The sequence below is a fragment of the Pavona decussata genome, unplaced genomic scaffold (genome assembly GCF_977016875.1).
Source record: "Pavona decussata unplaced genomic scaffold, jaPavDecu1.1 SCAFFOLD_186, whole genome shotgun sequence".
Lineage (NCBI taxonomy): Eukaryota > Metazoa > Cnidaria > Anthozoa > Scleractinia > Agariciidae > Pavona > Pavona decussata.
The window spans coordinates 1,315,447-1,332,976 of NW_028145595.1; the positions used below are offsets into that span (position 1 = coordinate 1,315,447).

The 17,530-nt window shown below is 40.8% G+C and overlaps 1 protein-coding gene across 2 annotated transcripts in view; it reads left to right on the forward strand.

Moving 5' to 3' along the window:
• The window catches only part of LOC146462613 (putative methylcrotonoyl-CoA carboxylase beta chain, mitochondrial), a 45,838-nt gene that overhangs the window by 4,740 nt on the left and 23,568 nt on the right, over nucleotides 1–17,530 (forward strand). For both annotated transcript variants that reach the window (XM_085085339.1, XM_085085338.1), the window contains 5 exons: nucleotides 908–964; nucleotides 2,001–2,099; nucleotides 2,331–2,398; nucleotides 2,980–3,061; nucleotides 3,368–4,064. In XM_085085339.1, the coding sequence (XP_084941465.1) occupies nucleotides 908–964; nucleotides 2,001–2,099; nucleotides 2,331–2,398; nucleotides 2,980–3,061; nucleotides 3,368–3,448 (387 nt within the window). In that variant the 3' untranslated portion in view covers nucleotides 3,449–4,064. The remainder of the gene's footprint in view (nucleotides 1–907; nucleotides 965–2,000; nucleotides 2,100–2,330; nucleotides 2,399–2,979; nucleotides 3,062–3,367; nucleotides 4,065–17,530) is intronic.

A 17,530-nucleotide genomic window follows, 5' to 3' on the forward strand; every position in this document is an offset into this window, starting at 1 on the left:
ACTTAGCAAGAACTCTTGGTATCCCAAAAGAAAATTGGGGGTAACCATGCATTTTTCAGAGACAATTAAGCTTCAATTTAGGATAAAACTACCATACATTTCTTTATATTTTGGCGCCTTTTAGAAATATTGTTGCTTAATTATCTCTGAAAAATGCGTGATTACCCCCAATTTTCTTTTTGGATTCCAATAGCCCTTGCAAAGGTCTGCTTTTCCCGCACAGTCATAAACCGCACAAAAATACTTCTGTATTAGTAGGCATCGTCCTTAAATAAGAGCTTTTCAAAATGGGGGCTATTTCTAAGGGTTTCCCAGTTGCATAAACAAAACCAGTGATTTAACTTGGCGTTTGATGGACTACAAGGAATTTGAGCAAAATCTCGTGCCAGTACAAGGGATGATAGTGCCCAAGCGGTCTATATAACCCCCCCCCTCTCCCACCCCCCAAGTCGGCTTTCTTTGGTATGGAACAATAAGTGATGTCACAGGTGAGCATGTGGCCCCATATTCTTATGTTCAAAACAGCACGCAACCCGGCCAAGGGGTCTATACAATGCATGTACAGTGGAACGTCCCCAACGGACACTAACTCGGCCTACGCCCTCGTCGGCTAAGTATCAGGCGATATTCCGCGCAATTTCGCAGGGTAATTGTCAACTTATCCCCAGCATTTTGTAACACTTTCTAAGCTGTTCACAGGAGACCCACGTATACAACTGGGTGAATAGAGACGTGTAATGTGGAGCAAAGTTTCTCAGTTTTTTTTAGAACACAATGCAAAAGCGGAGACGAAAACTCAGATCCAAAGTAAATACTCGCTAACCACTATACCAACGCCCCTGCACAGTACCCTTGTTATAAAAACCCACTTAAATCAGCTAAGTTGACAACTTGCTACTTTCTGTAGGTTCCAAAGATTACTGTCATAATGAAAGGCAGCTTTGGACCGAGTAGTTACGCAATGGTAAGTCAACACCTTCATTGTTACATCTATCAGTTGTTCCGGAATTTTCACGTGCTGGGCGCCGGTTGCATGTTTTCCCGCGCTCAGCACCGGTAACATGCCTTACGCGCATAGTGCACGTTGCGTTTGATTCGCTTGGTACTTAATTGTTGCTTGTTTTCCCGCGCTTGATGCTGGCTACATGTTTCCTTTTGTTTGGCGGCAATGTCATGATATGCTTTGCCGCACTTGGTACCGGTTACATGTTTTCCCGCGCTCAACACTGGCAACATGCGTTATGCACTTGGTACACGTTGCGTTTGTTTGCACTTGGTACTTAATTGCTGCCTATTTTCCCGCGCTTTGCGCTGGCTACATGTTTTCTCTTGTTTTGCGGCAATGACATGCTTTACCGCACTTGGTACCGGGTGCATGTTTTACTGCGACTGACACCGTTTGCATGCATTCACATTCCCTTATCTGGAACTGATTGCATGTTCCCCATATTTCGCATTGGTGGCTTGTTTTCGCGCTTTTTCTACCCGTTGCATGTTTTCCCGCGCTTGGGACCGGTTTCACGTTTTCCCGCGCTTGGTATCGGTTTCACGTTTTCCCGCGCTTGGGACCGATTGCATACTTTACCTCGCTCAACTCTTTAAGCCCTAACAGTGATCAGCATCAAATTTCTCCTTGCAACATCAATGCTTATTCAACCCCTGAGGTCATGAGAATTAAGGATATGATCACGCAAGGTGAATGTTCTTGATGTTTTAATAACTTCTCCCCAGTACTTTTATAAGAAAAGTATGGGGACAAGATTTGTACTTTAATATAAGGCGTTAAGGGGTTAACACCATTTGCGTGTTTCCCGCGTTTGTCACCAACAACATATTTCCCCACGTTTATCAATGTTGCATTTTTTCCGCGCTTGGCACCGATTGAATGTTGTACTGAGTTACGATTGGTTCACTGGTTGGGGTCTGTGTGTGCACGCTGATGTATTTCGTAATAGCTATTTTTTGTATCAATGTTATTTTTCTCTCTCTTTTATTTTCAGTGTGGGCGCTCGTTTGATCCTCGTTTCCTGTTCACGTGGCCTACTGCCCGGGTTGCCATGGATACAGTAGAGGACATGACAGACGTGTGTTGTGGCGAGGTACGTATAATGTTCCCTTTGTACTGCCCTGCATGTGAGCCTTAACCGTTTGACACCAATTTCCTTGGGGAAAACTTGGGAAATTATTTTTAAGCACGGAGGTCGAAGGATTTAACCCCTGGGTTACAGGGAGGCCTGTACGGCGAGCTTGGTCATTTACTCAGGGATGTCGAAACGGTCATGTGTGATTAGAGCGATTACTTTTTGTTTTATTTTTTCCATCATATTTAGAATGAAATCGAAGATGATAAAGCTGACGAGGAGAAACAAAAAGCATTGAAGGAAAAAATGTTGAAGAAGTAAGGGCTTATAATCATTGTTGCCGAGGCGTTCTATTTATAATGAAAGTCATTTTGATTAATCGAAGGTGGATTTTATGTCTCTTTTCAAACCTTGTACATTAAAATTTAATAGTACAAACATTCAATCTCAGCCTGCGAGTGTTGATTGAATCTGTCACACAGACGAGAATCCTTAAAGGGAATCAAGCTTTGTTTAATGCAACACCACACATTCTACGAAGCGAATTCTGCTCGATAGCAAAACGAAAGACATTATAACATCTCTCTGAAAAGTGTCTTTCTCTTTACTCCATAAGTTTACTTTGTATATGAACGCTAGTCTGTGTTTGTGTGTGTATAACATTAGCGCCTAACCTAATAGGCCAATTCCGAGTTGCTGTGAACCTCATTATGAAAGCGAGGCTATGTGCAAAGCTTTTCATATGAAAATTAGTTTTGTTTGCATGTGAATGGAACTAATTTTCATAATAAAAACTTTGTTCACAGCAACTCGGAAATGGCCTATTGCAAGCCTTCGCTTGGTAACAATTTGTTATGATTCAACTATATTTAACGACGCGTTTTCTGTTGTTGATTAGGTTTGAGAAGGAATCATACGCTTACTACGGAACAGCTCGTCTATGGGATGATGGTGTTATTTTGCCTCAAGATACCAGAAAGGTAGGAAACTGAATGAACGCTGTCTTTAGATCAAGCATACTGTATTGAGCGTGTGGATAATGCTTTTAGCTGTGCTGCTGTTTATTATGTTGTACACGGTGATTCCTTGATGAAAACCTAAACGGTATTACTATTCAAATAAAAGCTACTGAGTAGCTCGTTCTAGCTTTTTTAAAAAGTATATGAACAAACTTTTCAAGCTTTGCCATTTTTTCGGCCAAGTGACATTTGTTCACAACTCGGGCGTAAACTCGTTTCCAGACCCTTGATGTTTTTCGACTCACATTGGACGCGTCACTTTTGCAGGTCCTGGGTCTGAGCTTACGAGCAGCTCTCTCCTCATTCTCCCGCGGACAAGGCAACAAGTTTGGTGTTTTCAGGATGTGAGAGCAACACCATAGTATTTGAACTCAAGAGAAATGCCATCGCACACGCACACTTGCATAACATGCGCTGTCCAATCAAAACTGTTCAGGCCTGGTCGTTTCTGTAGAAGGGTTTTGTTGCATAGCAAGTTTACTAAGTGGGATAGCTGGCAACCACAGGCTTTAAAAGATGATTTTCTAAGAATCTTTGTGAGTGCTATGTTTTGCCCAAGTACTTCTTTGTCTGATTATATCCGCAAGTAGTATAAATCTACTAGTGTTCTATAACGAATGCCGTTCTCTGATTGGCTACGCTAGTCGCTATTTACTTAACAATTAGATTATGAGCTCGAGATTTCTATCGCGTGATAGTTGATGAGGGCGAAGCCCGAATCAACTATCACGCATAGAAATTGAGAGCGAATAATCTAATTGTTTTAGTATAAATCGACTAGTCGTTCAAAACTAAACAAGTAAATTATCTATTTCCTCATCGCAGACACTTCGAAAACGCGAAGAAGCGAGCGCCATTTTGTTGAAAATCGCTACTCACTATCTATCACAGAATAGATAGCGAGTAGCGTAGCCAATCAGAGAACGGCATTCGTGATAGAACACTAGTAGATTTATACTAAACTGTGATAGAAAGTGAGTAGCGGTTTTCAACAAAATGGCGTCCGCTTCCTCGCGTTATCGAAGTGTCTGTGATGAGGATATAGATAATTTACTTGTTTAGTTTTGAACGACTAGTAGATTTATACTAAAACAATTAGATTATTCGCTCTCGATTTCTATCGCGTGATAGCTGATTCGGGCTGCGCCCTCATCAGCTATCACGCGATAGAAATCGAGAGCGAATAATCTCATTGTTAAACGGAAAGGAGATAATAAACAATTATTCCACGAGCGCGTGTTGAATTCAAGATGACATATATGCGCCGAGTTGGCTATAATCATCTCGTATCCAACAATGAGCTCGAATATATCACTTTTCTTTTGGTTCTTTCGATGTTGATACACGGTTCTAAATCGTTCAATATTTGTTAACCAGTAAATCTTGAGCATTGTTGTGACTTTGTTGTTGCCATGGCAAGTTGTTTATTGTTGTTTTCTTATGCCGCTTGAGCAACACGTTGAACATTTTTTCTAACCGAAAAAAGCCTGGCTCTACTCCATTGAAAAATTGTCCAACATGTTGATTGGCTTGTTTGAACATTCAACAAGGCATGATAAACTACTCGACTTTGTTTAACAACAGTCGCAAAATTACAATAAGAGTAATCCCTTAGTTTTGTTAGGAATAGTGAGCAAGCGAAAATTGCCTCATTTTTTCGCTTCCCCACGCGCGTCGTGAATCTTCGCGAGAGACAATTTTCGCACGCGTTCGCGTAGTCCGCTCGTCTATCGCAAAATTTTTTTGATCCGTGTATCACTGGTTTTAGAAGTAGAAAACACATACGTCTGTCAATTTGGTGAGCGAAGTCGAAATTTTAACGTAACCATTGCGTACATATAACACATTATAAAAACCATTTTACACATTTTAGAAGCTTGCTGTAAGTTAAGATATATGTGATACTTAGATAGAAGATAAAGGAATAAATTACCTTTTAACTTCTTCACATGCAGTCCATTGCGAGTCACTGAAGTAATCAGTTCTTGATGCTATGCAAAGGGAACATATACAATAGTGAAAACCGGGATCTCTCCTCTTAAAAAATGTATCTGAGAACGCTGTAAAGATGACGTCACCACGCTTCTAAACTTGTATTATACGAAGGAAGCGATTACCAACGACGATTCGTAGCGCAAAACCGCGTCAATGATTTTGAACTCAACAATTTTGTTGCGCGAAAGGTTAATGCTGATGTGTGCGAGGAAGATTTTGAGCGCAATTTCCGCATCAACAGCACGTTGCAAGTTTAAGAAGCTGCATCAAAAACTCGCAAACACTGGCAGAGCAAAACTTGCGCTGAAAATCGTCCACTTATCCATTTTGCATGGCGTCAACTTTCCGCACAACATTGCAGCACTAAAAATTGTGGTTGCAGATCAGTAGATTTTGCGCTGAAAATCGTCGCTGCGAATCATCGCGTCAGGCGTGTAAGATCAGTTTAAGGAGCAACTACGGAGACAGAAGCGAGAACGACGGAAAAAAAGGTTTAATGAGCAAAACAACGCTCTGATCTGCATGTGCATTATACATTTTGGTACATTTCTTTGCCGTCCTGTGGAAAACAACAACGTCAAAGGGCCAAATTTAAAGTTTTATGGACAAAGTGAACAAGTCATGTGATTGTTGATTTTAATTAAAATTTCCTTTCTTTTTCTGAACTACAACACCGCCTGGCTACAGTACTGTTCAGAAAGCTACAAATTTCATGCGTTGCAATAATCGCGAGGTAGTTTAGAGGACGCAAATTTCATTTTCGTTAGCGTTTACGTTGACGTCATGGTTGCTGAAAATTCCCAATAATTTCCTCGGCGATTGTCGGAAATTTTAGGAACATATTCAAAATCAATGGTACGAGCTATTGAAAATCCACGGAAACCTTGAGTATGGAAAATGGTCGGAATTTTCTAAAAGCCTGGCAGGTTGTTGCGAAAAACGTGAGGCAGAACGTTTGGTCGAAAAAGGTTAATTTGCTACTATAGACCCATTCGGCTAACGCAATGTTGTACCCAATTCAGATCCCCCGGGGTTAAGATTCTTTGTTTATTGCATTTGCATTATAATGTAGCATTCACATTTAAATGATATGGAAATACTTGGAACAAAACCTTTAATGCCCAAAGGATTTGAATTGGGTACAACATTGCGTTAGCCGACTCGGTCTATTGGCTAATTAGTTCAAGTTTCACGTGATGCACGAGATTTTCTATTTTAGAGCTCCGCTAATTATTGGCATTTTAAGCTGTAAAACGGAAGAACTTTGTTTTTGTTTTCATTTTCCTCAAAAGTTGTACTCTCCAAAGAGACAGCAAAAATAAAACCGCAAAATTGCGCAGGAATTTGACCAAAAAACAAGAGCAAGAAAGCTTCTTCACATGCAAAATAGGAACTGGTGAAAATTTTGCAATGCTTCTGCCAAACACCAGTTAAAAACATCAGAATTTAACCAGACATGTCCAATATAGACAAACTGATACGGTCTGAAAACAATCCGTATACGGTCCGTAAATTGCATCTCATTAAGGACACTTAGAATATTTTCGCTCCTTATCTGAGAGAGGGGCTTGTAAAGTTTGACAATCCGTACGGTCTGTACAGATCGTAAAGGCACTTTTCGGTCCGTATACGGTCCGTAAATTGCATCTCATTAAGGACACTTAGAATATTTTCGCTTCTTATCTGAGAGAGGGGCTTGTACAGTTTGAGGATCCGTACGGTCTGTACAGATCGTAAAGGCACTTTTCGGTCCGTATACGGTCCGTAAATTGCATCTCATTAAGGACACTTAGAATATTTTCGGGTCTTATCTGAGAGAGGGGCTTGTACAGTTTGACGATCCGTACGATCTGTACAGATCGTAAAGGCACTTTTCGGTCCGTATACGGTCCGTAAATTGCATCTCATTAAGGACACTTAGAATATTTTCGCGTCTTATCTCAGAGAGGGGCTTGTACGGTTTGACGATCCGTACGATCTGTACAGATCGTAAAGGCACTTTTCGGTCCGTATACGGTCTGTAAACTGAATGTAAGTTGAAAAGTAAACAAAATATAACCTAGGGGCTGATGCTGTGAAATACAACAAACATATGTTTCTTCGTTCTTTAGTGTGAGAAACTAAATGATGCGTTTCTTACAAAACATTACAATCGGCTGGATCCCACGTTCTTTAAGAACGCTGTTAAGCGTCAGTAAGTGGGACAAAATGAAAATTGAGTCCATGGAAAACTGCATGTTTACCTCGTTCTATCAACGTGAGCGACCAAATGCATGATGCGTTTCTCGTTGAAACAGAAAAGAAACTAGAAGTAAACAAAATATCAACTAGGGGCTGACGCTGTAAAATACAAAAAAATATATGTTTTCTTCGTTCTTTAGTGTGAGAAACTAAATGATGCGTTTCTTTTGGATAACCACAACAGTGATGTAGTTCAAAAGAAGACCCAGTGGTGAACACATTTGTGAATTAAACGCTTTATTTCAGTTACTCGGTGTTAATAACAGTATTTATACCCTTAGCTTACGCACTTACAACTGCGAAAATCAATGACACAACTTTCCTTTAATTATTTTAACATTCCAACCGATCATGCTAAACTGAATAAGCCTCTCGCGAAGTATCAAACAGCCGAGGAATGTATACGGACCGAAAAGTGCCTTTACGATCTGTACAGACCGTACGGATCCTCAAACTTTACAATCCCCTCTCTCAGATAAGAAGCGAAAATATTCTAAGTGTCTTTAATGAGATGCAATTTACGGACCGTATACGGACCGAAAAGTGCCTTTACGATCTGTACAGACCGTACGGATCGTCAAACTTTACAAGCCCCTCTCTCGGATAAGACGTGGAAATATTCTAAGTGTCCTTAATGAGATGCAATTTACGGATCGTATACGGACCGAAAAGAGCCTTTACGATCTGTACAGACCGTACGGATCGTCACACTTTACAAGCCTCTCTCTCAGATAAGAAGCGAAAATATTCTAAGTGTCCTTAATGAGATGCAATTTACGGACCGTATACAGACCGAAAAGTGCCTTTACGATCTGTACAGACCGTACGGATCGTCAAACTTTACAAGCCCTTCTCTCAGATAAGACGTGGAAATATTCTAAGTGTCCTTAATGAGATGCAATTTACGGACCGTATACGGACCGAAAAGTGCCTTTACGATCTGTACAGACCGTACGGATCGTCAAACTTTACAAGCCCCTCTCTGAGATAAGACGTGGAAATATTCTAAGTGTCCTTAATGAGATGCAATTTACGGACCGTATACGGACCGAAAAGCGCCTTTACGATCTGTACAGACCGTACGGATCGTCAAACATTACAAGCCCCTCTCTCAGATAAGAAGCGAAAATATTCTAAGTGTCCTTAATGAGATGCAATTTACGGACTGTATACGGACCGAAAAGGGCCTTTACGATCTGTACAGTCCGTACGGATCGTCACACTTTACAAGCCCCTCTCTCAGATAAGAAGCGAAAATATTCTAAGTGTCCTTAATAAGATGCAATTTACGGACCGTATACGGACCGAAAAGTGCCTTTACGATCCGTACAGACCGTACGGATCGTCAAACTTTACAAGCCCCTCTCTCAGATAAGAAGCGAAAATATTCTAAGTGTCCTTAATGACATGCAATTTACGGACCGTATACGGACCGAAAAGAGCCTTTACGATCCGTACAGACCGTACGGATCGTCAAACTTTACAAGCCCCTCTCTCAGATAAGAAGCGAAAATATTCTAAGTGTCCTTAATGAGATGCAATTTACGGACCGTATACGGACCGAAAAGTGCCTTTACGATCTGTACAGACCGTACGGATCCTCAAACTTTACAAGCCCCTCTCTCAGATAAGAAGCAAAAATATTCTAAGTGTCCTTAATGAGATGCAATTTACGGACCGTATACGGACCGAAAAGTGCCTTTACGATCTGTACAGACCGTACGGATCGTCAAACATTACAAGCCCCTCTCTCAGATAAGAAGCGAAAACATCCTAATTGTCCTTAATGAGATGCAATTTACGGACTGTATACGGACCGAAAAGGGCCTTTACGATCTGTACAGTCCGTACGGATCGTCAAACTTTACAAGCCCCTCTCTCAGGTAAGAAGCGAAAATATTCTAAGTGTCCTTAATAAGATGCAATTTACGGACCGTATACCGACCGAAAAGTGCCTTTACGATCCGTACAGACCGTACGGATCGTCAAACTTTACAAGCCCCTCTCTCAGATAAGAAGCGAAAATATTCTAAGTGTCCTTAATAAGATGCAATTTACGGACCGTATACGGACCGAAAAGTGCCTTTACGATCCGTACAGACCGTACGGATCGTCAAACTTTACAAGCCCCTCTCTCAGATAAGAAGCGAAAATACTCTAAGTGTCCTTAATGAGATGCAATTTACGGACCGTATACGGACCGAAAAGTGCCTTTACGATCCGTACAGACCGTACGGATCGTCAAACTTTACAAGCCCCTCTCTCAGATAAGAAGCGAAAATATTCTAAGTGTCCTTAATGAGATGCAATTTACGGACTGTATACGGACCGAAAAGTGCCTTTACGATCTGTACAGACCGTACGGATCGTCAAACTTTACAAGCCCCTCTCTCAGATAAGAAGCGAAAATATTCTAAGTGTCCTTAATGAGATGCAATTTACGGACCGTATACGGACCGAAAAGTGCCTTTACGATCCGTACAGACCGTACGGATCGTCAAACTTTACAAGCCCCTCTCTCAGATAAGAAGCGAAAATATTCTAAGTGTCCTTAATGAGATGCAATTTACGGACCGTATACGGACCGAAAAGTGCCTTTACGATCCGTACAGACCGTACGGATCGTCAAACTTTACAAGCCCGTCTCTGAGATAAGACGTGGAAATATTCTAAGTGTCCTTAATGAGATGCAATTTACGGACCGTATACGGACCGAAAAGCGCCTTTACGATCTGTACAGACCGTACGGATCGTCAAACTTTACAAGCCCCTCACTCACATAAGACGAGGAAATATTCTAAGTGTCCTTAATGAGATGCAATTTACGGACCGAAAAGTGTCTTTACGGTCTGTACAAACCGTACGGATCGTAAGGCCGTTTTTTCAGACCGTATCAGTTTGTCTATATTGGACAACCCTCAATTTAACTAAAACTCTCTAAATGGAACCCAATTTCTTTTGCTGTTATCGCTCTTGTATCGTTTGAGGGCGTTGTTAATTTTTTAGCCAAAGGAAAGTATTAATTCATTCAATAGGCGTGACGCTAGAAACCTTGTCAAAAACATTGGTCTCGCCGCACACAAGTTTAAACATTTACATGCAAAACTTTTCACGAACAACTGTAGTTTCTTTAAGATAAATACCTAGACCGTAGAATTAAAGAACGAGAGTCGTTGTACCTTTAACATCCATGTAGTTTCTTCGACTTTCGTATGCTAAAACTCTCTCACTCTCGAACGCTCCCATCTGGTGCGAACTGTCTGAAATTTTCACGCTAAGTTTCATTTAACCTAAACCCTAATGCACTTTCCTGTAGTATTGCTTGAAAACGAACTGTCGAGAAATTAGCCTCTTCTCGTCCTTCTCCAATGTACAGGGTTTTCACGGGCGCCGTTTTGGAGGTACAAAACAAGAAAAGGATTTTCCTTTGGGAAATAAATCTAATTTTTATGTAAATATCTTTTTATTGTTTTGTACCTCCAACATGGCCGTCGCAAAAACTCTGTGTTTTACGATGATGGCACATCGGGAACCGGACGAACTCAGCGTGAAAATATGTAAAAAAGTTGAAGTTTAACTCTCTTCAAAACCTTTGTTAACGGTACAATAAGGCCACCACATTAGGCCCCTGTTGTTCAAAGAGCGGAAAACGCTGGCCAATACTGAAATAAAGCGCTATCCAGCGGATAAAATGTACTCCAACCAATAATTATATATTTTATCCGCTGAATAAAGTTATTCGCTCTTTGAACAAGTGGGGCCTGATGGCAAATCGACGGGGGTCAATCCTACCTTATTTCTGTAGCTTTTTGCTTTAATACTTCGGTGGCCACCGTTTTATTTTCCATGCAATGTTGTATTAAGTAGCTCCCCTTTGGAGGACTGGGACGAGGCGACGCTGAAAGTTCGGATTTTCCGATCATGCGCCGAGACTTGACGATGCTCAGGGCGCTTTTGTCTGGAATAGAAATTCATCAGGTTCGTTTGGACCTATTCTGTTTTTGGAAAGAACTACAGTACACTCCGAATAAAGGAACTGCGTTCTTATGGAAAGCTTTTTTTTTTGTTTAATGAGAATAGGCAGACTTGTGTTCTTTCAAGAAATAGTCATTCCTTAATAAGGACGGTGCCTACTTTTGTTACTGCGCATACGCTCTGCGCATCTTAAGATACTCAGGTTTCCTATGGGTGGTGCCTACTAACACAGGAATATTTTTGCGCGGTTTAAAACTATGTGGAGAAAGCAGAAATTAGCAAGTGATTTTGGTATCCAAAATTGGGGGGAACCATGCATTTTTCATAGATAATAAAGCTTCAATATGTAAAAAAACGTCATACATTGCTTGGTACTTTACTGCTTTTCAGAATAATTGTTGCTTATTTATCTCTAAAAAATGCGTCGTTACCCCCCAATTTTCTTTTTGTATTTCAATAGCCCTTGTTAAGATCTGCTTTTCCCCCATAGTCATAAACCGCGCAAAAATACTTCGGTATTAGTAGGCACTGTCCTGAACCGCAGTAAGAATAGCCAGAATTGTTTCAAAAGAATGTGTGCTGCCTATTTTACATTCACCATTGGCTTATTAGGAACGAGCCAATGAGAAGCGTCCGATATTTGACACTTTCTTAGCTGTGACGTAAGAAAAGGCCTCGGATTAGCCTGCAGTGCAGGCGTTTTTCATGGGCGAGCGCTGAATAATAAATTTAGTTCGCGTATTTGAAGGAGGCTGAGGGGGAGGGGGGGGGGGGCAGGAAATGAGAGCGACTTTTCCCTCCTCTCCCCCTCCCCCCTCCTTTATTTCTCAGCCAGTCGTCTTCTCCCTTAGGGTCACTTTTGACTCGCTCCAGCCCTCTCACGCTTCCTCGCCCAAGATGACAGCAACGAAGGATTATTCAGCGCTCCCGCTCCAAAAAAACGCCTGCATTGCAGGCTAGCCTCGGATCGTTATAAGAAGGAATCTTTTGCATGCTGATTCCTTTCTCTGCATTTCGAGAGTTGCTGCATCCAAAAACCACACATTTTCCAACCATTTTCTCTGTTTACAATGGAAGCATTACCGCGAATCTTCGGATATTTTTGCACGATGTCCTTTTCTTACGTCACGCTCCATATTTGGACACATTTGGCCGAGTGGAGGACTAATGCGAACGATAGGTGAAAATATCGACAAGACTGCCTTCACTTCTAGCGCTCGTAAAAAAAAAAGGATTCAATATTTCCCAAAATTTTTTTAGAAAATAAGTTCTTGAAAGATATGGAAATCTACCAAAAGAAAACAAATTGAAGGGTTAAGGGCACTTTAAGAGTATTTTGTTTTAAGCTCAGATTCGCTCTATTGCTTGCGTTGTGATGATAATATGTTGTCTCAAACCAAATGACCCACACTTTACTACGAAATAAACTCAAATTCGCTATATTGCTTGCACTGAAACTCAGATTCGCTTCATTGCTCGCATTTTCATGTTAATATGTTGTCTCATTCGCCATGCGAACTCGAATATATCTTATTACTTTGTGGTTTTCATGGCTCCAAGCGAGCTTCACTTTTAATTGCTTTAAATTTGTTTATGATGTTTTTCGTTCCAGACGAAATTAACTACTATTAATGTCACTTTAGGCGACAAAAAAGGAAAATGTTTTATTTGACTCCATACAGTTTTTACTTCATTTGTCTTTCGTTCGGTGAGCCTTTGATCACATCCTTTCTACATTTCTTTAAAGTTCCTCAGTGTTTGTGAATTGGTCTCTTGGCTCTTACCAAACCACCTGTCATTTTTTCTTCATTTTCCATTACGAGTGAGACTTCACCTGCAAGATCAATAATGTTTTTCCATATTGCTCTATTTTTAGGCCGGCACTTACGTATTGTCCATATCGTTATCGAGTTCTTTTTATCGCGATATTTCGCCAGTTTTCCGTGGCTTGAAATATATTTCGACATTTTTATTTATTTATCATTTGGTTGGTACACAAAATTCGCACGCTCTACTTGCCATTCCCCTTACATAGTTCCGGTTTAAATTTTGAAATTTGTCGACTTGCATTCTCACATCTAGACAAGATGTAACGAAGAAATTCCCAAATTTTGCTAGTTTTCACCTGCTCTAGAAAGTAAAGGTTTTTCATTAAAGTTTGAGCCTGATGAAATCCTAAATTATGAAACTTTTAAATGAAAGTTATGGAGCACTAGGTGAATAATATTTTCTCCTGGTGCTGTTTATTATGCTGTACAAGGTGGCTCTAACGTTTGAGTCTGTGAACGAAATCCTAAAGTGTTACCACTCAAATGAAAGCTACTGAGCAGTACTTTCCTGTGGTGCTGTGTTTGTCAAAATGTTTGAGATTCAAATTTAAGGGTTTATTTTTTCCAATTTTTTTTTCAACAGAAGTACGGTATTGGGAACTAAGGTTGCGCAAAACAGTTGTTAAATTTCGACCAGCTACCTTTGAAACCAAGAAAATTTCAAGTAAATTTTTGAGTGGAGAGGAACCACCGTTCGCTATTTAGTTTTCATAAACGCTTTCTTTACCAAGTCAAGGCGGCAGAACATGAATCCTATATCGATCCAGGCCAGCCTCACCAAAGACACTTCCCTTTAGTCTAAGCGAAGTAGCATGCTAACTTTTACAAAAACCGCACCTTTATTTTGGAAGGAGTGATGTGCTTAACTAAGTGTGGTGGACTTGTAACGTGAGCCCTTTGAAAGTGCTGTTTAGGTAGCTGACAGTCACTAATTGAGTAACTGTCATAACTCTTGCACATAAACCACTAAAAACCGTCTGCTAAACGGAGCAGCTGCATAAAAGGCGATCAAACATGAACTGAAACTCGCCGTTGATAAACACTAGCTCCAAAGCTTTCGGGGAATTATGATGAATGCGTCAAATGCGACAGAAAACCAAACGCATGTCAGTACACCATTTTCCTGCCCATTGTTGGATAGATACTGGGGACAGTCTATAGGTGACATGGATACAGTTTACATCGTGAACTGTGCGGTAAATGCCGTATTTTCATGCTTAGCTTTTGCTGCAAACACCCTGATCATGGTGACGATTTTGAGAACGCCGTCTCTCCGCTCACCGACGTTTTACTTCGTTTTCGGCCTGGCTGTTTCAGACTTTGGTGTTGGGCTGCTAGCGCAACCCTTGTACGTCCTGCACAAGATAACCGGCTTGTACATGAACACCAAGCTTAACTGTGTAGCTGGGATCTCCTTCGTGCTGGTGTCTAATCAACTTGCTGGTGTGTCATGTTCGACTATGACCTTAATCAGCGTTGACCGCTTTTTGGCGCTGTTCTTGCACCTCAGGTACAACGAACTTATGACGCTTTTCAGAGTCAAAATCGCCCTGGTTTGCGCGTGGATTTTAACCGCCTTTTCGAACATAGCATGGGTCTTAAACTTGCAAGTGTACTTGTTGCTAGCGGCTTCTGGTTTCTCGCTGTTTCTAATCATCACCCTTTTCTCGTATGTCATGATATTTTGCAACGTCCGAAAGCACCGCCATAAAATACAAGAACAGTCCATTGCCGTCTCAAATCTGAGAGCCACTTGTTCGCAGGACAACTCTACCCAAGACAACCCGACCTCAAGCAAAACCGCAAATCGCAGTAATCGAAAAAGGTTAGACTCGGTGGCTTACAAAAAGTCAGTCAAAAACATGTTCCTCGTGTATTTTGCGTTTCTGCTCTGTACGCTGCCGTTGATGTGCGTCCTAGGGTTGTCATCGATTCTCAGTCGCAACACAGCCGTGGAAACTGCGTTTAACTTCACACTGTCTCTGGTCTTTATAGAGTCCACAGTGAATCCGTTCCTTTGCTGTATTTTGATGAAAGATCTTCGCAAAGAAGTTTGGAAGACGTTGAGAAGAATGTCAGGACATCTAAGCCGGGCATGACTACCAAACGTATTGAACGCTTTGTCTGCCCTGGAGACAAACAAATTCAAAACTGGCAAAGCAATTCCCAGGTGTCATTTTGACAAAATTTAGAGAAGATAGACAAACAGCACCACAGGAAGAATTTGAAAAGTTTGAAACCGCATTACAATTGTCGGAGTTCAACTCTATTTGTTCAAGCCGTGAGAATTAAGAAAACGCATCGGTCGTAAAACAAACTGTTCTTAAGTCAAGGGTATTCCGGCCAATTTGAAGGGCGTCGGATCCAATTCAAGCGAAGGAAAGAATCAAATCCACATTGTGTTCGGTTTTTATGCCATTTACCAAGATCATAGTGAAGTGTATTACTGATTTTCTGTGGGCTGATTAACTGGGGAGTGCCATGATTTTTCCAGGTTTTTCTGAGCCTGAATTGCATTCTAAGCGAGTACTGAATTCGATGTTTAAAGTGGGTGTCAGGCAATTATTAGCGCGGAATTAGTGTTTTTGTTTTTTGATCTACAATCAAGGGAAAAATTTAGTCTGCGTTCGATTCGGACTTACCCCGGTACAAGAACACAAAAGTTACTGAAACAAGAAATACGTTGTATCTTAAAATTAGTTTGTCAGTAAGAATTATAGGACATCTCCTTTTCTCGGCAATGTCTCATGCATTAACCCGAGTTTTTCGTTCACTTATCGTCAAATGCCAAACTGGTATACCTTGTCCTATTTCTAGTATTAAGAGCGGCTTTCCACAAATATCGACCGAAATCAACTTTTGGTGGCACAAGTCAAAGAATCGATTTAGCTCATATTTTGCTCATAGGTAGGCCTTAGTAAGAAACAAAAGGGGCTGTAGTTAGTTTTTCCAAATACGGCCTCCTTACGCGTGAACAAGCGAAAAACGATTTTCAGTTCAGTTGAGTTCAAAATTCGCTTCCGGTCGGGCGGAATTTTCCTTAACTTTGGCCGGCCGCGTATCAATCCACAGCCAGTCACAGAGTCATGTAATAACATCTGTTCTATTCTCTATCGCTACGCTCAGCCGAATAGAAATCATTTCTAATGTAAGTGGAATGAGTAATGAACACAACAGTAGTGGAGGGAGCCGCCAGTAATTATCGTTTATTACAATAGTACAGTGCCAAGATACAAGCAAAGACAAAACACAGTCCATATAAAATATACAATTACAAAACAAAATATAAATGCTGAACAGTTCAATAACAAAAAGTACAACTCAGCGAAACATTTTCGAAGTAGGATATAGAAAAAATGTCTAGACAAGGCTAGAACTTTACTCTAAATGATAACTAGTAACAACTATATACGGAAAAAATTAGCCTCGAGAAAAACTGGTCGGCGTCAAGTGGTGTGATATGCGCAAGGAGTGGTTTATAAAGGTGCATGAAACCCCTAATGGGAATAGAAACAATACAACCAAATTAACAACCAAAAGAAATACATTTCTATTCTCTATCGCTACGCTCAGCCGAATAGAAATCATTTCTAATGTAAGTTGAATGAGTAATGAACACAACAGTAGTGGAGGGAGCCGCCAGTAATTATCAAGATAGACAAAGCGAATGGGAGGAAAAAAGTAAAAAGAAACAACAAAAATAAACTAGAGTCCAATGTTCAGAGTAACTAAGAGTTGATGTTGGATATCTTCCCTACAGTAAATATCCTTAGCATTCTCAGACTTCCAACGACCATGCTTCTTAATAACACGATCCGGTAAATCATTATTGGCAGCGGCAGTCGCACCCCCAATCCTAAGGGAATGGAGGCCATAAAGCCTCATATCTAAACCTATAGCTTTAAACTTATTAATAAATAACTCCCTAGCCCTAGAATACGAGAGATTTGAACCATCTCGAAGGGCATAACGCCGATCCTTGCGTTTGTACAGGGAACGAAAAACAAATTGAGTAGAATTTAAACTGTCACCACTAAGCTTGGCATAACGAGACAACATTCCAAATGGGCAAGTAGGATTACCAGTCCTAGCAATTACTCTAGTAGCGCCAGACCCATATTGATCAGACTTGCTCCTTGGGATGAAAAGGGAAAAATAAGTATCACTGAAAACAACATCACACCATTTAATATTAGCAAGCTCATTAAAACGCAAAAAACCAGCAAAGGCAACAAGGCAAATACAAACGTCGCGGATATCAAGCAAACTAGCATCTACACCCGCAAACTTCAAAACGAGAGCATGCAAATGCTCAGGACAAATAGGAAGTCTCTTCTTGGAAGAGACAGAGTTAGCAGCAAGACGCTTACAGCCTTCCAAAATAGCTTTA